The sequence below is a fragment of the Typopeltis vanoorti genome, chromosome 12 (genome assembly GCF_054136105.1).
Source record: "Typopeltis vanoorti isolate ZY-2024b chromosome 12, IOZ_Tvanoo_1.0, whole genome shotgun sequence".
Lineage (NCBI taxonomy): Eukaryota > Metazoa > Arthropoda > Arachnida > Uropygi > Thelyphonidae > Typopeltis > Typopeltis vanoorti.
Window position 1 is genome coordinate 112,896,327 of NC_143560.1, and position 20,321 is coordinate 112,916,647.

At 38.5% G+C, this 20,321-nt stretch overlaps 1 protein-coding gene across 2 annotated transcripts in view; it reads right to left on the reverse strand.

Annotated features, from left to right (window-relative positions):
* Positions 1-20,321, reverse strand: part of LOC150101142 (succinyl-CoA:3-ketoacid coenzyme A transferase 1, mitochondrial-like) — a 221,809-nt gene that overhangs the window by 96,735 nt on the left and 104,753 nt on the right. For both annotated transcript variants that reach the window (XM_090401526.1, XM_090401525.1), the window contains exon 7: positions 1,355-1,415. In XM_090401526.1, coding sequence (XP_090257652.1) covers positions 1,355-1,415 — 61 coding nt within the window. The remainder of the gene's footprint in view (positions 1-1,354; positions 1,416-20,321) is intronic.

The following is a 20,321-nucleotide window of genomic DNA, read 5'->3' on the forward strand; positions in this document are numbered from 1 at the left end:
ATTAAAAGAATGATTATGGGAGGGTGATGATACTAGCGAAAAAGGTAAAATGGTAACCATTGTGAAGGATATAGTTGAGTTTTATAATAAACAGTTCAACATAGTATTTCATCCTCATAAGTATGATAACATTTGTGAGTTGTATGACAATCGACTTCTTTCAGTTGCTAGGCCATGTTCTTGTCTTCCATATCTTTGTAATCAATGTATGAAACATTCTTATCCCCCTCCATCCCCTGTGGTCTTAATTAACTCTATGGAATTCCATCTGCACCCTGGGCCTTATCATTGTTAAGCTGCTCTTTAAACCTTACGTGGAGGGGAATTCCAAATTGAAATTTTCCTGGTGAGAGGATTCTTCCAAATTTTTCTAACCTCTCTGCTGTACAGTTCCTCACAGTATTCTTTTCATCTGTTTTTGTTTTGGTTTTAAACTTTTGCTTTAAGTTCAAACTAAAACATCCCTTTATAATTGTGCCTCCTTATCTGGAACTCTTTCTCTATACATTTACTCTCATAAAAATTTTCCTTGTCTTTCCTGACTCCTCTGACTTTTTTATGTAATCTCTTATATTCTTTAGTCCCTGTGTCTCTTTGTTTCTCAACTGCTTTCTTTCGATTAGATCCCATGTTGAATTGTATATCCATGGGTCTCTTGGTCTTCCAATTGGAGCTAGATACTTTCTGGCTGTATCCTGTATTATAACCTTGACTCCTTTCCAAAGCATTTTAGCTGAGTTCTCCTCAGTAGTCTGCAAGAGATCATCCAACCAAGTTGATGTTCACTTTTGTGAACCCACCATGATTACACTGTCATCCAGTCTATTGGGAGAGTTCTGACTTGGAAGGTTTTGTAGAGAAGTAGTGATAAGGATTATTTCTCTGGGTTTCTTGGAGGTGTGTTGCATTCGGATGTGAGAGACCAAAATAGCAACTGGTCTGTGTTCTATGTGACAGGTTGAGGGTTTGCAGTTTACAAAATGTAGTTCAAAGGCAGAAATATTACAAGCATGTAGTTATTAAAGGAATTTTACAAAGCAGATACTGCTTGAAATATTATAATACATTACAGGGCAGAAGGGGATTCATCACCTGGAAGTTGAGTAAGAGTATGGTTAACAAGTGTGAGGTCTAGATTTTCTGCTTGTGGAGTGACAAATGTGTGGAATGACTTAACAGAAGTGGGTGTGAGTTTTTGTCAGTAAATGAGTTTAAAGAGAGAGAAAGAGACAAAGAAAATAGGTATTGTGTGAATAATGATTAGAGTAGACCTTCAGCAACAGATCTTTGAACTTCATGGAGGTTCCCATATAATAACAGTAATAATAATAATAATAATTACAAAAAATCTTACCTCTGCTACTGTTATCTTTGCAGCTTTGCACATAGGAAGATTGAAATTTGATGTTGACTTCCTAGAAAATAAATATACATGAAACTTAGTAAAACAAATTTACTCATGATTATTAATAACAAAACACGAAAAAAAAAATTTATTTGTTCCACATTATTAGTCAAATTTTTCCATCTTTATATTAACAGACCTCCACAGAATTAAGGCACTTAATCCTATGGAATTAAGAAGAAGATGGATGATCTTCTTCCTTTTCTGACGTTTAAGGCCCACAGTACAGACAAACTGGCTTCTGAACCCCAATGGATGGGGTGGCCATAATTAAAGAGGAGGTGTTCAGAGCCCTGTAGCAAAAAATGTATTGGATGATATCCAATGAAACTTGGTGTAAATACACTCTGGAATATAGGGTTTTGATTTACAGAAAAAAAACAAAAAGTACAAAATTCTACCACCAGCAGACAATTGGCATTAGAATCGCATATTTGCATAATCTCACTGTTTCTACAGACGAGTTGATGGATATAAGGAAGATTGAAATGGATTCGTGTCATTCTGATAAGACTGATGTGCTCTGGATCTCACCTTACCAGAACTTACGTTGCTAGTCAAGCTTTACTATGCTCAACGATGCAATAATGCTAATGCCACATTTCAAGAATTCTGGCATTTGAAGGATAGGAGAAAAGGTCCAGTAACAATAACAAATCTTAGAAAATTGATTTTACAATTAGAAAATAGCAGATCTTCAGCAGTGAGACCAGGACGAGGGAACAAACTCATTATTCCCGAACAAATTGACCAAGTTGCAACTGCCATCATCGAACACAGAATGAATAATGCACAAGGGTCCAGCAGTACTCAGGCAATATCAAAGTAACTGGACATACCATACTCAACTATGTAGAAAATCCTGCATCAAATGTTTGAGGTTTTTACCCTACAGGATCTCCCATACTCAAGCTTTACTTCCTGATGATGCAGAAACTTGACTGCAGTTTTCCCTGATGTTCTTAGCTCGAATGGAGGTGGATGATGCATGGCTGTGGAAGATCTTGCAAGAGTACAAGCCACATTTTTATCTGAATGGTAGTGTTAACACACCCAATTGCTGCATTTGGGTTTCCAATAACCCTCCATCAGACCTCTTTACACTCACCAAAAGTCACATTGTGGTGTGGTTTCACTGCATTGTTTATTATCGGTCTATACTTTTTCGAAGAACTTTGTCCAACAGGACCATTGACTTGTACCATCTCTGCTGCTAGGTATCGAGAGATGCTGTGCAACTTTTGTTGATCCACAACTGCAGCAGCAAAGATGCCTTGATTACCATATTCATGCAAGATGAAACGCTACCTCACATTGGATTGCTGGTACAGCAGATGTTATGAAAACACTGCACAGGACACAGAGTGCTTAGTCATGCTTTTCCCACAGCATGGTCACCTGATCTCAACTCCTGTACTTTTGGTTGTGGAACTATCTGAAACACATTATGTATGAAGATTTCCTGATTTAGCAACCTTGTAACAGAATAATGCAGCATGTGAGGCAAATCAATGCAGATCTGTTGTATTCCACTGTAGAAAATGTCATTCACAGAACATAGTTCTTAGAACATCTGAAAGGATGACATTGAACCACATTATACAAACACAAAAACTGATTTATTGTGTCTCTTCTAGCCATTACTGTTTAATTTTGTACTATTTTTTTATCTTCTGTAAATCAAAACTCCATGTTCCAGAGCGTACTTACACCAAGTTTGGTTGAATTTCGACCAGTACATTTTCACTACAGGGCTCTGAACACCACCTCTTTAATTATGGCTGCCCTATAGTAGTATAAGATGGCTAGTTTTTTAACCAAGGAAATAAATTTTGTCTGTAAATCACATGTGTTCTTCTGGCTAGTGTCTGTTTTAGGGATGGAAAATATGAGTTTTTGAGGAAGAATCACACTACCTCAGTATGAGTCTAGCTAACTGACCCTATGCATAACAGTGCTTCATGATTTAAACAATGCTAGATAAAGTGATAATAATTTATTTATTTATTGAACGTGCTAATATTTTGATGGTTTTCTAACCAGCATGATCATAGCACAAATTACAACTGGTGACACACAGCACTCACTCACGCTGCTATGGAAACAATTCATATTGTAAATGAAAAGAAACTAATGTCCTAACCAGACTTCTTCTAGAGGGATGGATAGCAACAAAGTTAATTCCGATACATTCATGCTGGCTATTGTGTTCTTAGAATGCTCTCTCTTTCTCAGATCTTTGGCAAATTAATACAGCCATACATGTTGAAGTTAGAGGAGTGCTTCATAGCTGATGCTGATTCTAAATATAGATTCTCCGACTTATAACATCTGTACAGCACAGTTGTGTTCTTCCATCTAATCTATAGGGATCCATACACACATTCAAGTATAGCAGTAAAATGGTTCTGCAGGATGTCCACTAGTTAGTACATGGGATCAAACCAGTTAGTAATGAACCTAGAGGCTTCTTGATCAGCTAGCATCAAATCTTGCAATGATGTATTTTGCCTGCTTGTGACTGGAGGGAGACCAAATACTGTGGCTGCAGGGGAAACTGTCAAGGCCACATGTGGACAGGAGACCAAGTCCTCTCTGTGTAGTGGCATGTCTGCAAGCCTGTCACCTCTCACTGCATGCTATGCTTCCCCTTTATCTCTTCCTCACCAAACACAATGAACCACAACTGAAAGAAATGTGATTTTACTGTGGATCTCATAAATTCTTGCACACAAAATACAAAGTCCATCAAAAAATGTATACACACACTTTAACAGGTGTCATCTATGGACTTTTTTCAATGTTTGATCGAATTATAATGTCAATGTGTAGTATGATGTTCTCTCAAAAGATGTCATTACCAACATGAATACTAGCATCTACACATGAACAGTAGGACACTCAAACAAAATGGCCAAGGCACGATTGTCATTCAAGGAACGCAAGACCATTTGGTATTTCAAATTTTAGAATGTTGTTGAAGTTCAATTACAATGAAGGCGTGAGTTTGCAACACAACTTCCAACATGCCTAACAATTGCACATATTTGTGATAAGTTTGAGATCTATGGTACCATGTGTAATGAGCACAAGGGAAGATCAGGGAGGCCTCGCACGGCAACAAATCCTTCTTCCTCGGCTATGGTGTTGAAACAGTTTACACGCTCGCCACAGAAGTCTACCAAACAATGTGCAAGTGAGACAGGAGTTAGCAGTGCAAGCATGCGCTGCATTCTTAAAGCAGCTAAATGGAAAGTTTACATCCCAAGATTATTGCATGCAATGAATGAAAACGATCCTGATCGAAGAATGCAATATTGTGAGTGGTTTCAACACATGGTAGATGAGTTTGTGAGGAAGATGGTTTGGTCCGATGAAGCACAATTTAAGCTTAGTGAAACAGTGAATTGACATAATTGTGTTTACTGGGCTCAAGAAAATCTGGACGTTCATGTGGACAAGGCAGTCAATTTACCGGAGCTCAATGTCTGGTGTGGATTGTCATCTAGGGATTTAATAGGACCATTCTTCTTTGAAGGTACTGTTACTGGTCAAGTGTACCTAGACATGCTGCGCACATTCATTTTACCTGCCATTCATGCACTTTATGGGAATGATCAATTTCTCTTCTAACAAGATGGTGCACCACAACACTACCACCAAGATGTGAGAGAGCTTACCTCGACGAGAGTTTGCAAATGGATAGAATGAAGAGGTGCAGTTGAGTTCTCCCCACATTCTCCTGATTTAAAACCCTTAGACTTCTATCTATGGGGGGAGGGGACTCTAAAGGATGTAGTGTATCATAGAAAACCAGCTACACTGGTGGCCCTTTGGAAAGAAATTGAAACGACATGTATAGCAATCCCACTGGATACTTAGGCCAATGTTGCCCAAGCAGTAGTTTGCTTTTAATAATAAGTGTCTGGATGCTAATGGTAACCACTTTGAGCACCTCGTGTAATTGTAGAAGTCAAAGGTAACTTGTATTTATCCCTTGATGTCTGTATAAATTTAGTATTACAATTTTTATACAGGTTTTTCTTTTGCTGAAGTGTGTATACATTTTTTTTGATGGACTCTGTAGTTTAAAAAAAAAACATTAAAAATTAAAAAATCTGACCAAAAAATCATAAAAAAAACAAATGGAAATCCAGCAAAACAACCCACCAACACTCATTCTTACCAAAAAAAAAAAAAAAATTTCCTCATCCACTTCATGTGGCTTAAACAGCAATATAAACGATGTGCACTACCACCACCTACAGTCATCTAAACCTGAACTACTATTCCTATCAGAACCCCCCAATTGGCACCCTCAACAATCACTGTCCATTTCAACTGCTCCAAACTACACATTACACAGCTCTTTCTGACACAAGGGTGACACTTGTGCAGAACCACCTACCATGCCAGAGACTGCACATCCTGCACTACCTTACCTCAGTCCTGAAGATATTTTCAGGTGCAAACTTTGCTTGCTTACACTTGGATAAAGGATCAAACTAAATTTATTATTGAATCCCCACTGTTTGATCTGCTTTGGCTCAAATTTCACTTCTAAATCAACCTTCCCTTTTCACATGTTCCCTCTATCGCTCTCCAAACTGTGTCAATCACTTTGAGCTCTTCAACTATCTCTCTGTAAAGCTTGACTTTCTGAAGTCAAAATACCCCAATAGTGAGGTCATCCAACTTCTTGGGGACTTCAATGTCCACAACTCATATTGGCTCTCTCTCTCCAGTTTCACTGATCAAACAAGCAAGGATGCGGAGGTATTTACCATCAGCAGTGACCTATCTCAGATCATCAGTCTTCCTATCAGAATACCTGACGACCCCCTCCAATTTACCAACATATTTAACCTCTTCCTAACATGCTTCCTCTTCCAAGTAAATTGTGTTTGTCAGTGGTAATCCAAATTACCTTTTGTAATTCGGATCACAACCTCATACAAGTCTCTTTTGCCATAGAACAACCTTCACCCACCAGTTGACAGTCTCGTGTCCTTTGGCACTACAAGGATGCCAACTACCACGACTTCCATTCTTCCTGCCCATGGTCCGACTGCTGCTTCAGTTCTTCTGATACAAACACCTGCTCAGACTGAATAACAGAAATCATCCTCACAGGAATGAAGGCTTTCATCCCTTATTCCACTCCAAATTCTCAGCCACCAACCAAGCTTTGGCTCTGAAAAAAAAAAAAAAAAAGTGTACCAGTGCTGTAAAAGAAAAAAACCTCTACTTCCCACAAATGGCTCAAGACCAAAACTCCAGCTGCCCACTCTGCCTATACTGCTGCTTGTAACAGTTGCAAAAGAATCATTAATAAGTCCGAGTCAGACTTTGAAAGGGCCAAATGCTGCAAACCTACCTCTTGCCCAAATGGCAGTTTCTCCTTCTGGTCCCTTGTCAAGGCCATTGGATGCAACTTCTGTCCACCCAGGTTTCCACCACTCTCACATCCAGATGGTACTATAGTTTCTTCACCTAAAGACAAGGCCAACTTACTGGCATCACTCTTCTCTTCCAATTCCTACATTGATGACCTGGGCAAAGTTCCCTCCACTCCACCAAGAATGGCTCCCTTCAAGTCTCCAATAGTCTTTTGAAAAAAAGAAATCCAAAGAATCCTTAATAACCTGAACACAAACAAAGTATCTGGTCCTGATAGTATCTATTGTGTTAAAAAATTGTGTCCCAGAGCTAACACTTATCCTACATTGCCTCTTCAGTCTGTCCTATTCAACTGGCATCTACCCTACAACATGGAGGTAGGTTCATATCCAGCCAATCCCAAAGAAAGGTGATAAAAGTCAGCCAACAAACTACTGTCCAATTGCTCTCACTCCTGTTCTCTCTAAAATTATGGAAGTCAACAACAACCAACTCTTGAACCCTCTTGAGACATACCAGCCAATCAGTGACCAGCAGTATGGATTCTGCCACTTGCAATCTACAGCAGATCTTCTTGCTTTCACCACCCACCTCCGGACTCAGGCCATGAAAAAATTTTGAAAAACTCACATGGTTGCCCCTGACATTGCAAAGGCATCTGATTGGGTTTGGTACAGGGGCTTACTTATCAAACTGCCATCCTATGGTGTGCCTTCCTCACTTCACAACTGGATCACCAACTTTCTCAATGGTCACCCACTACATGTCATGGTGGATGGTTTACTCTCCTCAGATTTCCCCACCAATGCAGTAGTACCCCCAGGGTTCTGCTCTATCACCAACTCTCTTCCTTTTGTGTATAAATGATCTGCTCTCATAGACTTCCAATCCTATCCATAGCTTTGCCGATGACATTAAACTAGATTCTTCCTTTTCATTCAACAAACCTTGTAGTGCTCAAGAATTAGAATCCTCAAGATTTATCATGACTAGGAACCTGAACTCAGATATCCTAGCTATATCCCAGTGTGGCAAGGACAACCTTGTAAACTTCAATGCCACTAAAACTCAGTTCTGTCTGATCTCTTGCAAGAAAGAGCTCACCTCCCTCCCCTTTACTTTCAGTAATACTGAGAGATTCAAATATGATTAGATTTCTCTTCTTGGACTGACTTACACCTTCAATCTTTCCTGGCACAACCATATTTCAGCTATATCTTCTGCAGCGCCAAAAAAACTTGGTGTACTTTTTAGCACAAGACATTACTTCACAGCTGCTAACTCTATACAAAGCCCAAATTCGCCCATCCATGAAATATTGCTCCCATAATTTGGATGGCATACCAAAATCTTCTCTAAGATTGCTCAGTTCTATCCAGAAGAGGGCAATCTGGTAATTAAGGATCCCTCCCTCTCTCACAAACCCACTTCAATCCCTCTCTCACAGATATTCAGTTTCTGCTTTCTTATTCTTCTTCTTCTTCTGCAGATAATTTCATCGACAGTGCTCTGTTGAATTGGCCACTATTATTCCTCCACTCTCTTCCAAAATCATTACAACTTGAGCCACTGCTAACTAACAGTCTGTCTTGTAACTCACCGAACCAACTTGCACTGCTTCCTCTTTCATTCCATCTTCTTCTGTCCTTTGGAACAGTCTCTCTCCACTTCCCCTTTGCCTTCACCAAAGATTACAATCTTCAGCTGTTCAAGCAAAATGGTAATAGATTCCTTCTTTCTTCTATTTCTCTTGCCCACACACAGCACTAATGTGCTATAGGTCTTGTGGCCTTTCATGTGTGGATCAGATATGAAAAAAATAAAAAAAAAATAAAAAAATCTTTGTCAAGGAAACCACAGCTGTGGATAGGCAGATGTTAACAGATATACCAGTCTATCCAAAGTAGGCCAAGCTACAGATGCAAAGAACTTTATATACTCCAGGATTTGCAAGAGGATAAAGTTGATCCTAGAAGAAGATGAAAGTAGCTATCTGAATATGTGGTTTGAAAGTGATATGGAGATTATATTTGCAGAGAACTTTAGCTTTGAAAATAACAGGAATAAGTTTGTTATGATCTTGTATGTGGAGTTGTAGGATGGATGGTGGAGAATGCAGTACTTTGTTTATTTTATGGGAGTTGTAGATTTGACTAAGAAGTGTTGTGAAGATACTGAAGTTCAGTTTCCAAAACTGTGTTAGAACAAATATTTCTGGCCTTATGTGTAAGTATTTTGAGGATCCCATATACTGTTGAATGGGAAGTAGTGTGATTGCTTATGCAAATACCTTCCCTTAAGAATGGGTTTTCTATAAACAGAGAAGGATAATGAACCATTTGATAACCATGTCAGTAGTGTGTCTAAGAAGGGGAGACAGTTGTTATTTTCTTTTTCTGTGGTGAAGGGAATTTTTGGATGATGGCCATTTAAATGTACTAGAAAAGTATCTAATATGTTTAGGCCTTGAGATCAAATAGCAAAAAACATCATCTATGTAGCATAGCCAGATTGTTGGTTTGTGTGCAGTTGTGTTCAATGCTTGGTTTTTCCAAAAATTTCATATAAAGATTTGGGGAAGGAGACCCTCCACAGCAGTCACACCTAGCTGTTTGTTTAATTTTCCTTTTCATGTTTTATGTAAAATAACCTAATAAATAGTGAATTTGAATAACACAACTGTCATAAATATCACAGAGAAAATATAGTTTGATAAAGTTGAGGGGCTCTGTTATAAAAGGTACATTGGTGTGCGGTGAAGTACGGCTGGGCTGAAAAGTACTGACAAACACCTAGAACAAAAATAATATTAAAACAACTGATATAACCACCAGAAACACCACATCTTACAAACCTATAACCCCCCATATTTCATCAAATTGCAATAATTTGTTCTTTTTCTTTTACGATATATAAGAAAACTTGTCAGAGGTGTCAAAGAAATTCGAAGACGCAGCAGTCTGGGGCATCATCAAGTTTCTCATGCTGCAAGAAAAGTCTATGACTAAGATTCACCAAACTTTGTGTGAGATTTAAGGGGACTGTACCCAGCATATCCAACAGTTGCCAGATGGATGGCCAAGTTCAAAACTGGGCATTCTGAGACAATAGATGCCAGGTCAGGAATACCTTCCACAATGATCACAACTGAAAACATCAGTGCAGTATATGCCATGATCCTTGAGATAAACCAAAGACTCTGGGGATATCCAATGTGTAAGTTGGGGACAATATCCTTCAACATCTGGACATGCAGAAGCTCTCAGAGGAATGGGTCCTAAAATGTTTGAATGGCAACCAAAAGAAAGAATGTCTGCTGTCATCTCAAGGGATTTTGAGGTAATTTTGAGAAACCAGGAGTAAATTTTTTGGTATGTATTGTGACTTGATGAAACATGACTTCATCACTATAACCCAGTGACCAAACAACAGTCAATGGAGTGGAGTAGAGTTGAGACACAAAAGTTCTCCACAGCCAAAGAAGTTCTGAACCCAAAAGTAAGCAGGGAAGGTTCTTGCCATATTATTATTATTATTATGATCATCCTAAGACTCCACAGAGTCAAAAACTCATCTAGGAGGTCCCTTTGTCACTGCTCATCATACTATGCCTTAAGCACATTCAAATTCACTGCAGACATCACACTCTCAAGCAAGGCATTCCAACATTCACAACTTTGCATGCAAAAACTTGCTTCTCACTCCCTTGTTCACGTCCTCCTTATACAGCTTCCAGCAATGACCTCTTGTTCTCCCACCATTTTATGAGAATCTTCTTCAACATTGATCCTATAAAACCCTTTACCAACTTGTAGGTCTCTATCATATCACCCCTCTTCCTCCTCCTATCCACTAGACTCTGTAAATTGCTCTTCTCAACCTTTCCTCATATTCAGCATTCCAGAGATCAGAAACTAACTTAGCCAGTTACTTCTGGACCCTTTCCAATATTTCTTTGTGCTTTTGAAAACCAGTTGACCAAATCTGTGCACAGTAATCCATATGTTGCCTAATCAAGGCCTTATACAATGGAACAAGAATCCTCTTACTTCTATGAGTCAGGGTCGTCTGCATCATTGTCAGATTCGTTGTGTTGTCCACACAATTTTGGCAATGCGTTGTCTAAATTTTAGATCCTTATCCACCATCACCCCAAGATCTCTTACTTCCTCCACCTCCAACAGTATAACCTCAACAAGTGTAAATTCTACATCCCATCTTTGTTTTCCAAATTTTAAAATCTACATTTTGCATCATTGAACTGACATCCCCTCTCCCATGCCCATTCACTCAATCCTTTCAAGTCTTGTAAGGACACAACATCTGCTCTTCTTCTTCTTCTCCCATAGTCCTAAATGAACCGTTGGGTCATTCATGGCTGGTAGGTGATACTCTTTGCTAGCCTCCTCCAGTCGTCTCGGTCTCTTGTTCTTGATGTCATTTGAGAAAGGGAGGAATTTGTCCATTTTTTGATGTTATCAGTCCATTTTAATCGAAGTCGGCCCCTAACCCTTGATCCCGGAACGATTCCTTCTAGGGTTTGCTTTGGAATGCCATTATCCCTCTCCATATGTCTGAACCATTTCATCTGTCTTCTTCTGATGACTGTCAGAATATTTTCCCTTTTTCTCCCATCTATTGAGTCAATCAGTTTTTGGACATTGTCATTGGTTTCGTGAGCAGTATAGGGAATTCTCAAAAGTCTTCTGTAAGTTTTCATTTCGAAAGACAGGAATCTCCTCTCATCTTCCTTCAATAAAGTCCAGGCCTCACAACCATACAAAAGGACAGAATTCACCAAGGTGTCAATTAGTCTTAGTCTGGTTGTGATTGCTATTCTGTTATCTCCCCACAATGGTTTTAACTTCTGTAGGGCCACGGTTGCCTTAGCAATTTGGTATTTGATGCCGGTTTTTGAACAACCATCTTGACTCAACGTGCTTCCTAGATAAGTGAACTTCTTTACATTCTCAATTTGCTTATTGCCAATTTGTATCTTTAAGAATTCAGTGTCTGATTTTGAGGTTATCTGCTCTACTCCTCTTAATTTGTCCTAACTTTGCATCATCTGCAAACAGCTGAATATCCTCATCCAAATCTTCCCCAATATCATTAACATACAGGTTAAACAGCAATGGTTCTAAAACAGGCCCTGAAGCACATCATTAGTGACTTTCTTCTTCTGGGATATTGCTCTCCCATACACAACTTGCTGATATGTATCAGATAGCCAATCTCCAATCCAATGCACTAGTCTAATCCAACCCCATTCGCTCTAATTTGACTATCAACTTATCATGTGGTAATCTATCAGAAGCCTTTGCAAAATCTAAGTTTACTATTGTGTATCCATCTCTTTTGTCCAGTGAAACTATCACCTTATTAAACAAGTTGATTACTAAAACATGTCCTTCCTTTAGCAAATCCATGCTGCCCATCAGAGATAATACTATTGTTGTCAACCTAATTCTGGATCCTAGTTCTCACCAGCCTCTCCAACACTTTAGCCACAACAAGTGACATACAGATAGGCCTATAATTTGATGCTTGAGTTCTGTCACCTCCCTTATGAAGCAGCACAATCTTGTCTTCCTTCCACTCCTTTGGAACTTGACCAAGTGCAAGACTCATATTACACAAATATGTCAAGGCAGATGCCAATTCCCTGGCACGTTCATTCAAAATACATGGTGGTAAATTATTAAGCCCCACAGCATTATTAACATCACATTTCCTCAATTCCCAGATACCTTTTGCTCACTCACAGTCAGTCTTTCTTCCTCCTCATCCACTGCTTTCAAACTCTCCATGATGTCACATTCACAAGAATGAAAAACCTTTATGAACTTCTCATTAAATATCTCAACTATATCCTCTATAGCAGTTGTTCTTATACCATTTTCTCCAATCAGTGTCATCCTTCCATAATCATTCATTTTTTTTTTTTTTTTTTTTTGCTGGCTACATATTGAAAGAACTCTCTAGGATTCTTTTTTGGCTTCTGCTAACTGCTACTCATACTGAACTTTTACTACCCTACCAACCAAGTCACCCTCCTTGCCTGTTCTTTGTAATCCTCATGGAATTGATTATTACCACTTCTTTTATGTTGCCTCCACAATGCCTTTTTCCTCTGTATAGCATACTTACTCTCTTCATTCATCCATTTCACATCTACCGTGGGATATGGATGGGGTAATCCTTACCAAGTACCTCAAAAAAAGGTGAAACTGTTACAGTAACAATTTATGCAATAGCTCTGAAGGAGGTACTGATGGAAAAATACTGTAGGAAACCGAGCAGAGGCATGTTGATTTTGCAGGACAATTCACCTGCTCACACAGCTCATGAAACTCAACAGACAATGCACAGCTTCGGCTGTCAATGTTTGCCTCACCCTACCCTATTTGCCTGACTTGGCCCCATCTGACTATTTCCTATTTCCAAATTTAAAGAAACACTTGAAAGGAACAAAATTTATCACAGATGATGACGTCATGTTTGCAACTAAGGACAGGTTTGTGCAATAAGGGAAAGACTTTTTTCTCAGAGGATTGCAAATGATGCAGTAGTGTTGGATCAAGCATATAACACTTCATGGGGAATATGTAGAATAATGTGTAAGCTGCATGGTTCTACCTTAGTTCATTCATGGTGATATATCACAACTTTTCAGCACACCCACATAATGTTAGAACTGACCATAATGTCTAAATCTTTTAGGCTAAGATTTTCTATTATGATTTCAAAGTAAATTTTATTTATAATAAATAAGGGTGAGTTGTCCATGAGGAAGGGAGGGATCATTGTTTGACAGATTTGTAGCTGTGCTGTAAACTATTGGATGAAGGATATTAGGCTTGTTAATTTTGGGGATCCATATATCCGAAGTGATTTAGCATTGTAAGGTTTTATCATCTTGATAATTTCTTTGGGCCAATAATTTTGAGATATTGTAAGATCCATCTATATTCTGGTATGTAGAGGAATTTTTAAACCATAATTTTTTTTTGTTTTTTTTATAAGTTTTAAGGGCTAATATTTCTTTATATAGATTATAAAGGTTGAGAGTGAGGTTATAGTTGGATGTGTTATGAGGTAGCAGTGCAAAAAAAAGATATGTTTTCATTATATAATTTATTAGAGTTTTACTTCAAATTTATGGATAATCTAAGCTAGATTGAATGTTTAGTCTCTGGACAGTTTGTGATCAAGAAATTTGTACTTAATGTAATATTTCAGTATAATTTGTTAGTATTCTTTGTGCAGTGTTTCAATAAGGGCAACTTCAATTCAGTTTGCCAATGGCTTACTGCTGAATCCTCCCTCATTTATGAACTACATTTTACACAGCATACAATGGGATTTTGTAGCATGTGATGCTTACGGCATGTACACATTCTGGCAGTTAGAAATATGGCAATTGAGAGACCAGGGAGTGCATGTCTGCGTAAAATGTAGAAAATGGAAAGAAGTTCATGATTTAGAAATTAACATGACAGACTTCAGCAGTGTTACGTCAGAAAAAGGTGAATATCAACCGAGAGACATGAGTAGCATGATTGAGGGTAAGAAAAACAAGTAGCATGTGAATGAGAATATAAAATTAGGGAGTGTGGTAGGTTTTAAGGATGAATATCAAACAAGAGTGGGTAGCTTGCAGAGATACATGCACTGAAAGAAGAGGTCTAATGTATGAAGAATGAGTTAGGAAGCATGAAGGAAGTGATTAAGAAACTGGAAGCAATGAATGGAAATGAAAACAAAGTAGGAGTGAGAGAGAGTTATGGAAACGATAGAAGTAGAGAGAGTAGGAGAACTAGTGGAAGTGACAATTTAGAGAAAGGTGAGACAGTGCAGTAACCAGGGATAGAGAGATGACAGGATAGAAGGTAAGGGGAGAACAAGTAGAGAGAGAGAGAGAGTGAGGGTGCAGATGAACAAGGAAGGAACAGAATGATAAGAAGTGTGACATATGGAGATTTGATGATCTGTGGTGTGTAACATAGAATTTCAGAGGAGTGTTTACCCAGGGCAGCATGACTATGACAATTTTTTATTTTATTCGTGTGGGCACCCCCCCCCCATTCCTCGACTGCCCCTTACTGGTTGAGCCCTCTTAATGAGGGATTAAGTATGTATTTTTGACTGTAGCAGTGTATTCACAGGACCGGTTTGCCTGTTCTGAGGGACAAAAAACCCGAGTTTCCAGGAGAAAAAACTCTCTACCTCCGTATGAGACTGGCTAACTCACCTTTAATCGAAAAAGACCAAATAAAGGTTCCTCACATCATGGACAGGAATTGAACCGAGGTGTTTCTGACCAAAGGGCTTCGTCTATACCCACTGAGCTACAGAGGCTCTACTATGACAAGTAAGTGAGGTGAAAGAGCAGATGAGATGATTGTGATGGTGGGCACAAATGACTTGACAGGCAGTGTGAATCCAGTTGCAAGAGATATGGGGTTCATGCTTGAGGTTGAATGGAAGAAGACAGAGAGGAAAGATAGCATGTTGCCTACTGGGAAACACAGGCAGTGTATTGATGATTCTTTATACTAATGCCAGGAGTATCTGGAATAAAGAAGATGAATTAGTGGTGCTGATAGCCTGAGCCTGTCAAAAGATCATTGGGATCACTGAGACGTGGTTGATGGAAGATAATATACTGACAGGAATAGAAGTAACAGGGTATAGCATTTTCAGCATGATAGGAAGGGCAAACACAGTGGTAAAGTACTGCTTATCATAAGTGATGATTTGGAGGGCAATAGCACTAACAGTTTTGAGAGCATATAGTGTGAAGTGGACAGTACAGGATATTTAGCATGGTGCTTCTATAAGCCAGGGAGCATAAAGAGTAAAGAGCAAGAGATGTTTAGGCAGCTGGTCTTGGCGAGTGCAAAAAGTATGATCATTATGGGAGATTTTAACTATAGCCGTATAAATTGGGAAGAGAAAACTGCATATAGCAGTGGAATGGAATTTCTGGAATTCTTGAGGAACAAATGCCTTAGGCAACATGTAGTAGAATGAAAACAAGGTCAAGAGTTTTGGATTTGTTCATAGCATCAGAAGATCTAACTGATATTGTATCTCGGTCCCTGGTCAGAGAGAGAGAGAGCGAGAGAGAGAGTGACCAAGTGGTTGTGACTTGGAAGATGAATAGACATGCAAAAGTATCAAAGAGAACAGAATGTATGTGAAACTATAAGGCAGGTGATTATAATAATCCTACAAATCAGCTTGGGCTAGTTCCATGGATGGAGGAACTGGAAGAGTGAGATATTATCATTGCTTGCAAACTGATGAAGAATTATTTATTACCAGTAATAGCAAGTAGCAAGTAAAAAGAGAACACAATTTGATGTAAAGTGGATGATAAACAGGAACTGCAGGTGAAAAAGAGGGTATGGAAGAGAGTAACTAGCATAGTAACTAACAAAACTGGAATATGAGAATCATTATTCCATGATTGTGGAAAAATAACATTGTAGGATAAAAAATGAGAGTACAGTGACTGATGAAAAGGACATAGTAGAGTTTTTCAATGAACACCTTATTAGGGTATTTCATCCTGGAGAATTGAATACTGAATACTATGGATGTCAATAAAGCATTGGAACCAGATTAGATTTTCAAAGAATGCACTAAAGAACTGACAGCTCCATTGACCTGGCTTTTCAATGAGAATCTTGTCATGAGAAAGGTGCCCAAAAGAGTGGATGGAAGAAGGGTAAGATAGAACCATTGCATAAGGATGGTATTAGAATGGAAGTGTCAAACTATAGACCTGTTTGTAATTCATCAGTAGTTGTTAAGATTTTGGAAAAATTAGTGAGGGTTCATTTACAGCATTGGATAGATGAGGGTAATGGTATCTGTAAGACTCAGCATACATTTCGTAAGTGGTGCTCTTGTTTTAGTAATATGATTGCTTTTTATAATAAAGGAACAAGAGCAGTTGATGAGGAAAGGCATATTCTGCTGTTGTTTTGGATTTTACAAAGGCATTTGACAGGATGCCACATGATAAGCTGATATTTAAGTTACAGCACATGGGTTCAGATGTCAGGTTACTAGATTGAATTGTGGATTAACCATCTGATAGATATCAGAGTTGTGTATGAGGTAGTGGTATCGAGAAGGCAGAAAATTATAAGTGGGTCCCACAGGGCTCAGTCTGGAACCTGTATTGTTTAATCTATATCAATGATATTGTCAATTGATTGCAGGGGGATATTCAGTTGTTTACAGATGATTTGAAGCTGGGAAGGATTACTAGTAATAGTGCAGATGTGATAGCCCTTCAAGTGGATTTGAAGAAACTGGACAGATGGGCAAATACATGGGGGGTTTCAGTTTAATTAAGCTAAATGTAAAGTCCTGAAGTTTGGGATACATTGATGGGAGGCTGCACTCTCTCTCTCTCTCTCTCTTGGTGGAACTGTATACTGGAGGAAGTATGGGAGGCAAGGGATCTTGGAGTAATGATTGATAGAAACCTGAAATTCCAGGAACATATTGCAAAGATGGTGAAGGTAACCCAGAGGGTTGCTACAATACTGAAAAAGATGCTGATTATTAGAGATAAAAGAGTTGGCATTGCATTGTATAAAGCACTGATCAGACCACACCTGGACTACTGTACTCAAATTTGGTCCCCAGGATTTGAAGGGGATAAAATAATCTTGGAAAGAGTGCAGAGGCATATATCAAAAATGTTATCTGGACTGTACAATGTTAGTTATGAGGAAAGACTAAGGGAATGTGGACTGCATAGTGTGGTAGATAGAAGGAGAGGTGATATAATCGAGACATTTAAACTGGTAACACTGAGGAGTTCTTTCTTTTGGTGGAACAGGGGGATGGAGCAAGGACAATGGCCATCCCTGGAAGCTGCAAAAGGAATTTATAAGCAAGAGGAAGAGGAGTGATTTCTTTCAATGGAGGGTTGCTGAACCATGGAATGCACTGCCTGATAAGGTGGTGAAGGAACAAATGGTGAATGAGTTCAAGGGGTGGTATGAAGCATTCCGCTAACCTCAACAAGTATGGCTGTATTAGTTTGCAAAGATCTGGGAGAGTCATTCTAAGACCACAGTAGGAAGAACTTCTCTGAACTGTATTCATTCTATTCCTTGTTAGAACATTAGTTTCTTTTGAGTTACAATTTGAATTGTTTCCATAAAATCAGTAATGAAAATTACTGATCTACCATTCATCATGCACACATAAAGAGTTGCAACTATACTACAGAGAGCTACAAACTAAAGATAACAAAAGAGTTCTCTTTATGCTGCAAATAAAAGAAAGAATATCTCTTAGTGCATTAACACTTTTTTCCCCATGATATTTTTCATGTCAGAATTTCACAATTAAATTCTGCTAGCTTAATACCATCTGTTTGTATAGCTTGCTTGAAAAGTAGGTGTGACACATTTGTGTACAGTAGTCCATACGTGGCTAACAAGACCTTATACAAACCATAATCTTCTTTTGTCTATAACTCAATTTCCTCCACATCATTGCCAGAATTCACTGTGCTGTCCTCACACTTTTAACAATGTGTCCTCTGAATTTTAGGTCCCTGTCCATCAATGCCCCAGATCTCTTATTTTCTATTTCTTCCACACCTGCAATATTTCTCCAATAACAGTATACTGTTATTGGAGAAATTTGGATGGATATTGTTTCCCCATACACAACTTGCTGATGCCTATCATCCAATCTCCATCCAGTGCACTAATACATTATTCAACCTCATCTGTTTCAATTTAATTATTAATTTATCATATAGTCTATAAATAGCCTTTGTAAACTCTAAGTATACTACTGTGTATGCATCTCCCATGTCCAATGCACCTGTCACTTTATTGTAATAAGTAAGTAGATTACTAAAACATGACCTCCCCTTAGCAAATCTGTGCTGTCCATCAAAGATAATATCATTTTCGTGATATGATATACCCAATTCTGGATTCTTATTTTCAATAGTCTCTTCAACACTTTCATGAAAAACCTCTTCAATGTTAATCCTATAACAACCCGTTAACAACTTGTATGTGTCTATCATATTATCACTCTTCCTCCTATCCACTAGACTTCAGATTGCATCATCTCAACCTTTCTTTCACTGTTGTCAACCAAATTCTGTATCTTGGTCCTCACTAACTTCCACAACACTTGACACACAGATTGGCCTATTATTTGAAGCTTGTCACATTCCTTATGTAATAGTACAATCTTGCTTTTCTTCCACTCCTTGGGAACTTAGCTCAGTGTAAAACTCATATTAAACGAGTATATTAAGGCAGATATCAACTCTGTAGTGCATTTCCTCAAAACATGTGGTGATGTATCATCAAGTCTGCAGTTAACATTAAGTTTATTCAATTCCTCATATACTTCTTGCTTACTCACAGGTAGTCTCTTCTCTTCCCTTCACTGCACTCAAACTCTTCAAAATGTCACATTCCCAAGGATGAAACACCTTTATGAACTGCTCATTGAATATCAAGATTCTATCCTTCATGGTGGCTATCTTTTTACGATTTTCGCCATCCAATATCATCCTTTCATAATCATCAATCATTCTTTCTTCTGCTGGCTATATGTTAAAAGAACTCCCTGGGTGGGTGGGGAGAGGTAGTTTCATTAGCTAACTGATGCCTGCACTTTTGCTGCCCTTATGAACCATCAACTTCCTTGCCTCAATAGCAGTTCACCTTACCTTTCAGCCTTTTCTAACTTCATAAATTGTTAGAAACAATTTTTGAGTTTCTAAGTTTCAGTGCAACAGTTTTGTTTTCCTCATTTCTTATACTACTTCTGACATTCATATACAAGCATAACAGTTCATTTCTGGGTCTATAACAAATTCCACTGATACACTTCTTAAATATAACTACTCCATGCCTTTCCCCCAACAGTCCTCTCTCTCTCATTACCTCTCCCAGAAATCTAAATCTCTACATACCAAAATGCCCCCCCCCCATCCCAAGCTGTATTATTCCTTTCTTGCATACATGTTCACTTTTTCTTCGAGCATTGACTTTTCTCACACCGTCCCTTTGTCCACCATATCCCTGTCTGTCTTGCACTCCTGTTCTCTCATTTTTCTCACTCATGCTGCTCCTCCATTCATAAGTACTCCTTCAATCCCTCCTTCCTTACTCTTTTGCTCTTTCATATTGCTTCTTACTTGCTCAGATCCATTCTTTACAGTTATTACTCTCCCAGCTTACAGATGACATGCCAGAACTATTAACTGTTATACAGTACCATTTATCCCTCAAACTCATTCATACCACACATTCACAAAAGGCATTCCTTTCTCTTCATATATTTCTGCTAACATAAATTCATGATCTTTGCTCTCTTTCTCAACATCATCACTGTCACTTGGACAACAACTGACAACCTTTCCTACCACACTATTTTATTTTATTCACCTTAAAAACACATATATACCACAGCCAATATACCACACTAGTGTATTTTATTCTCCTAATAT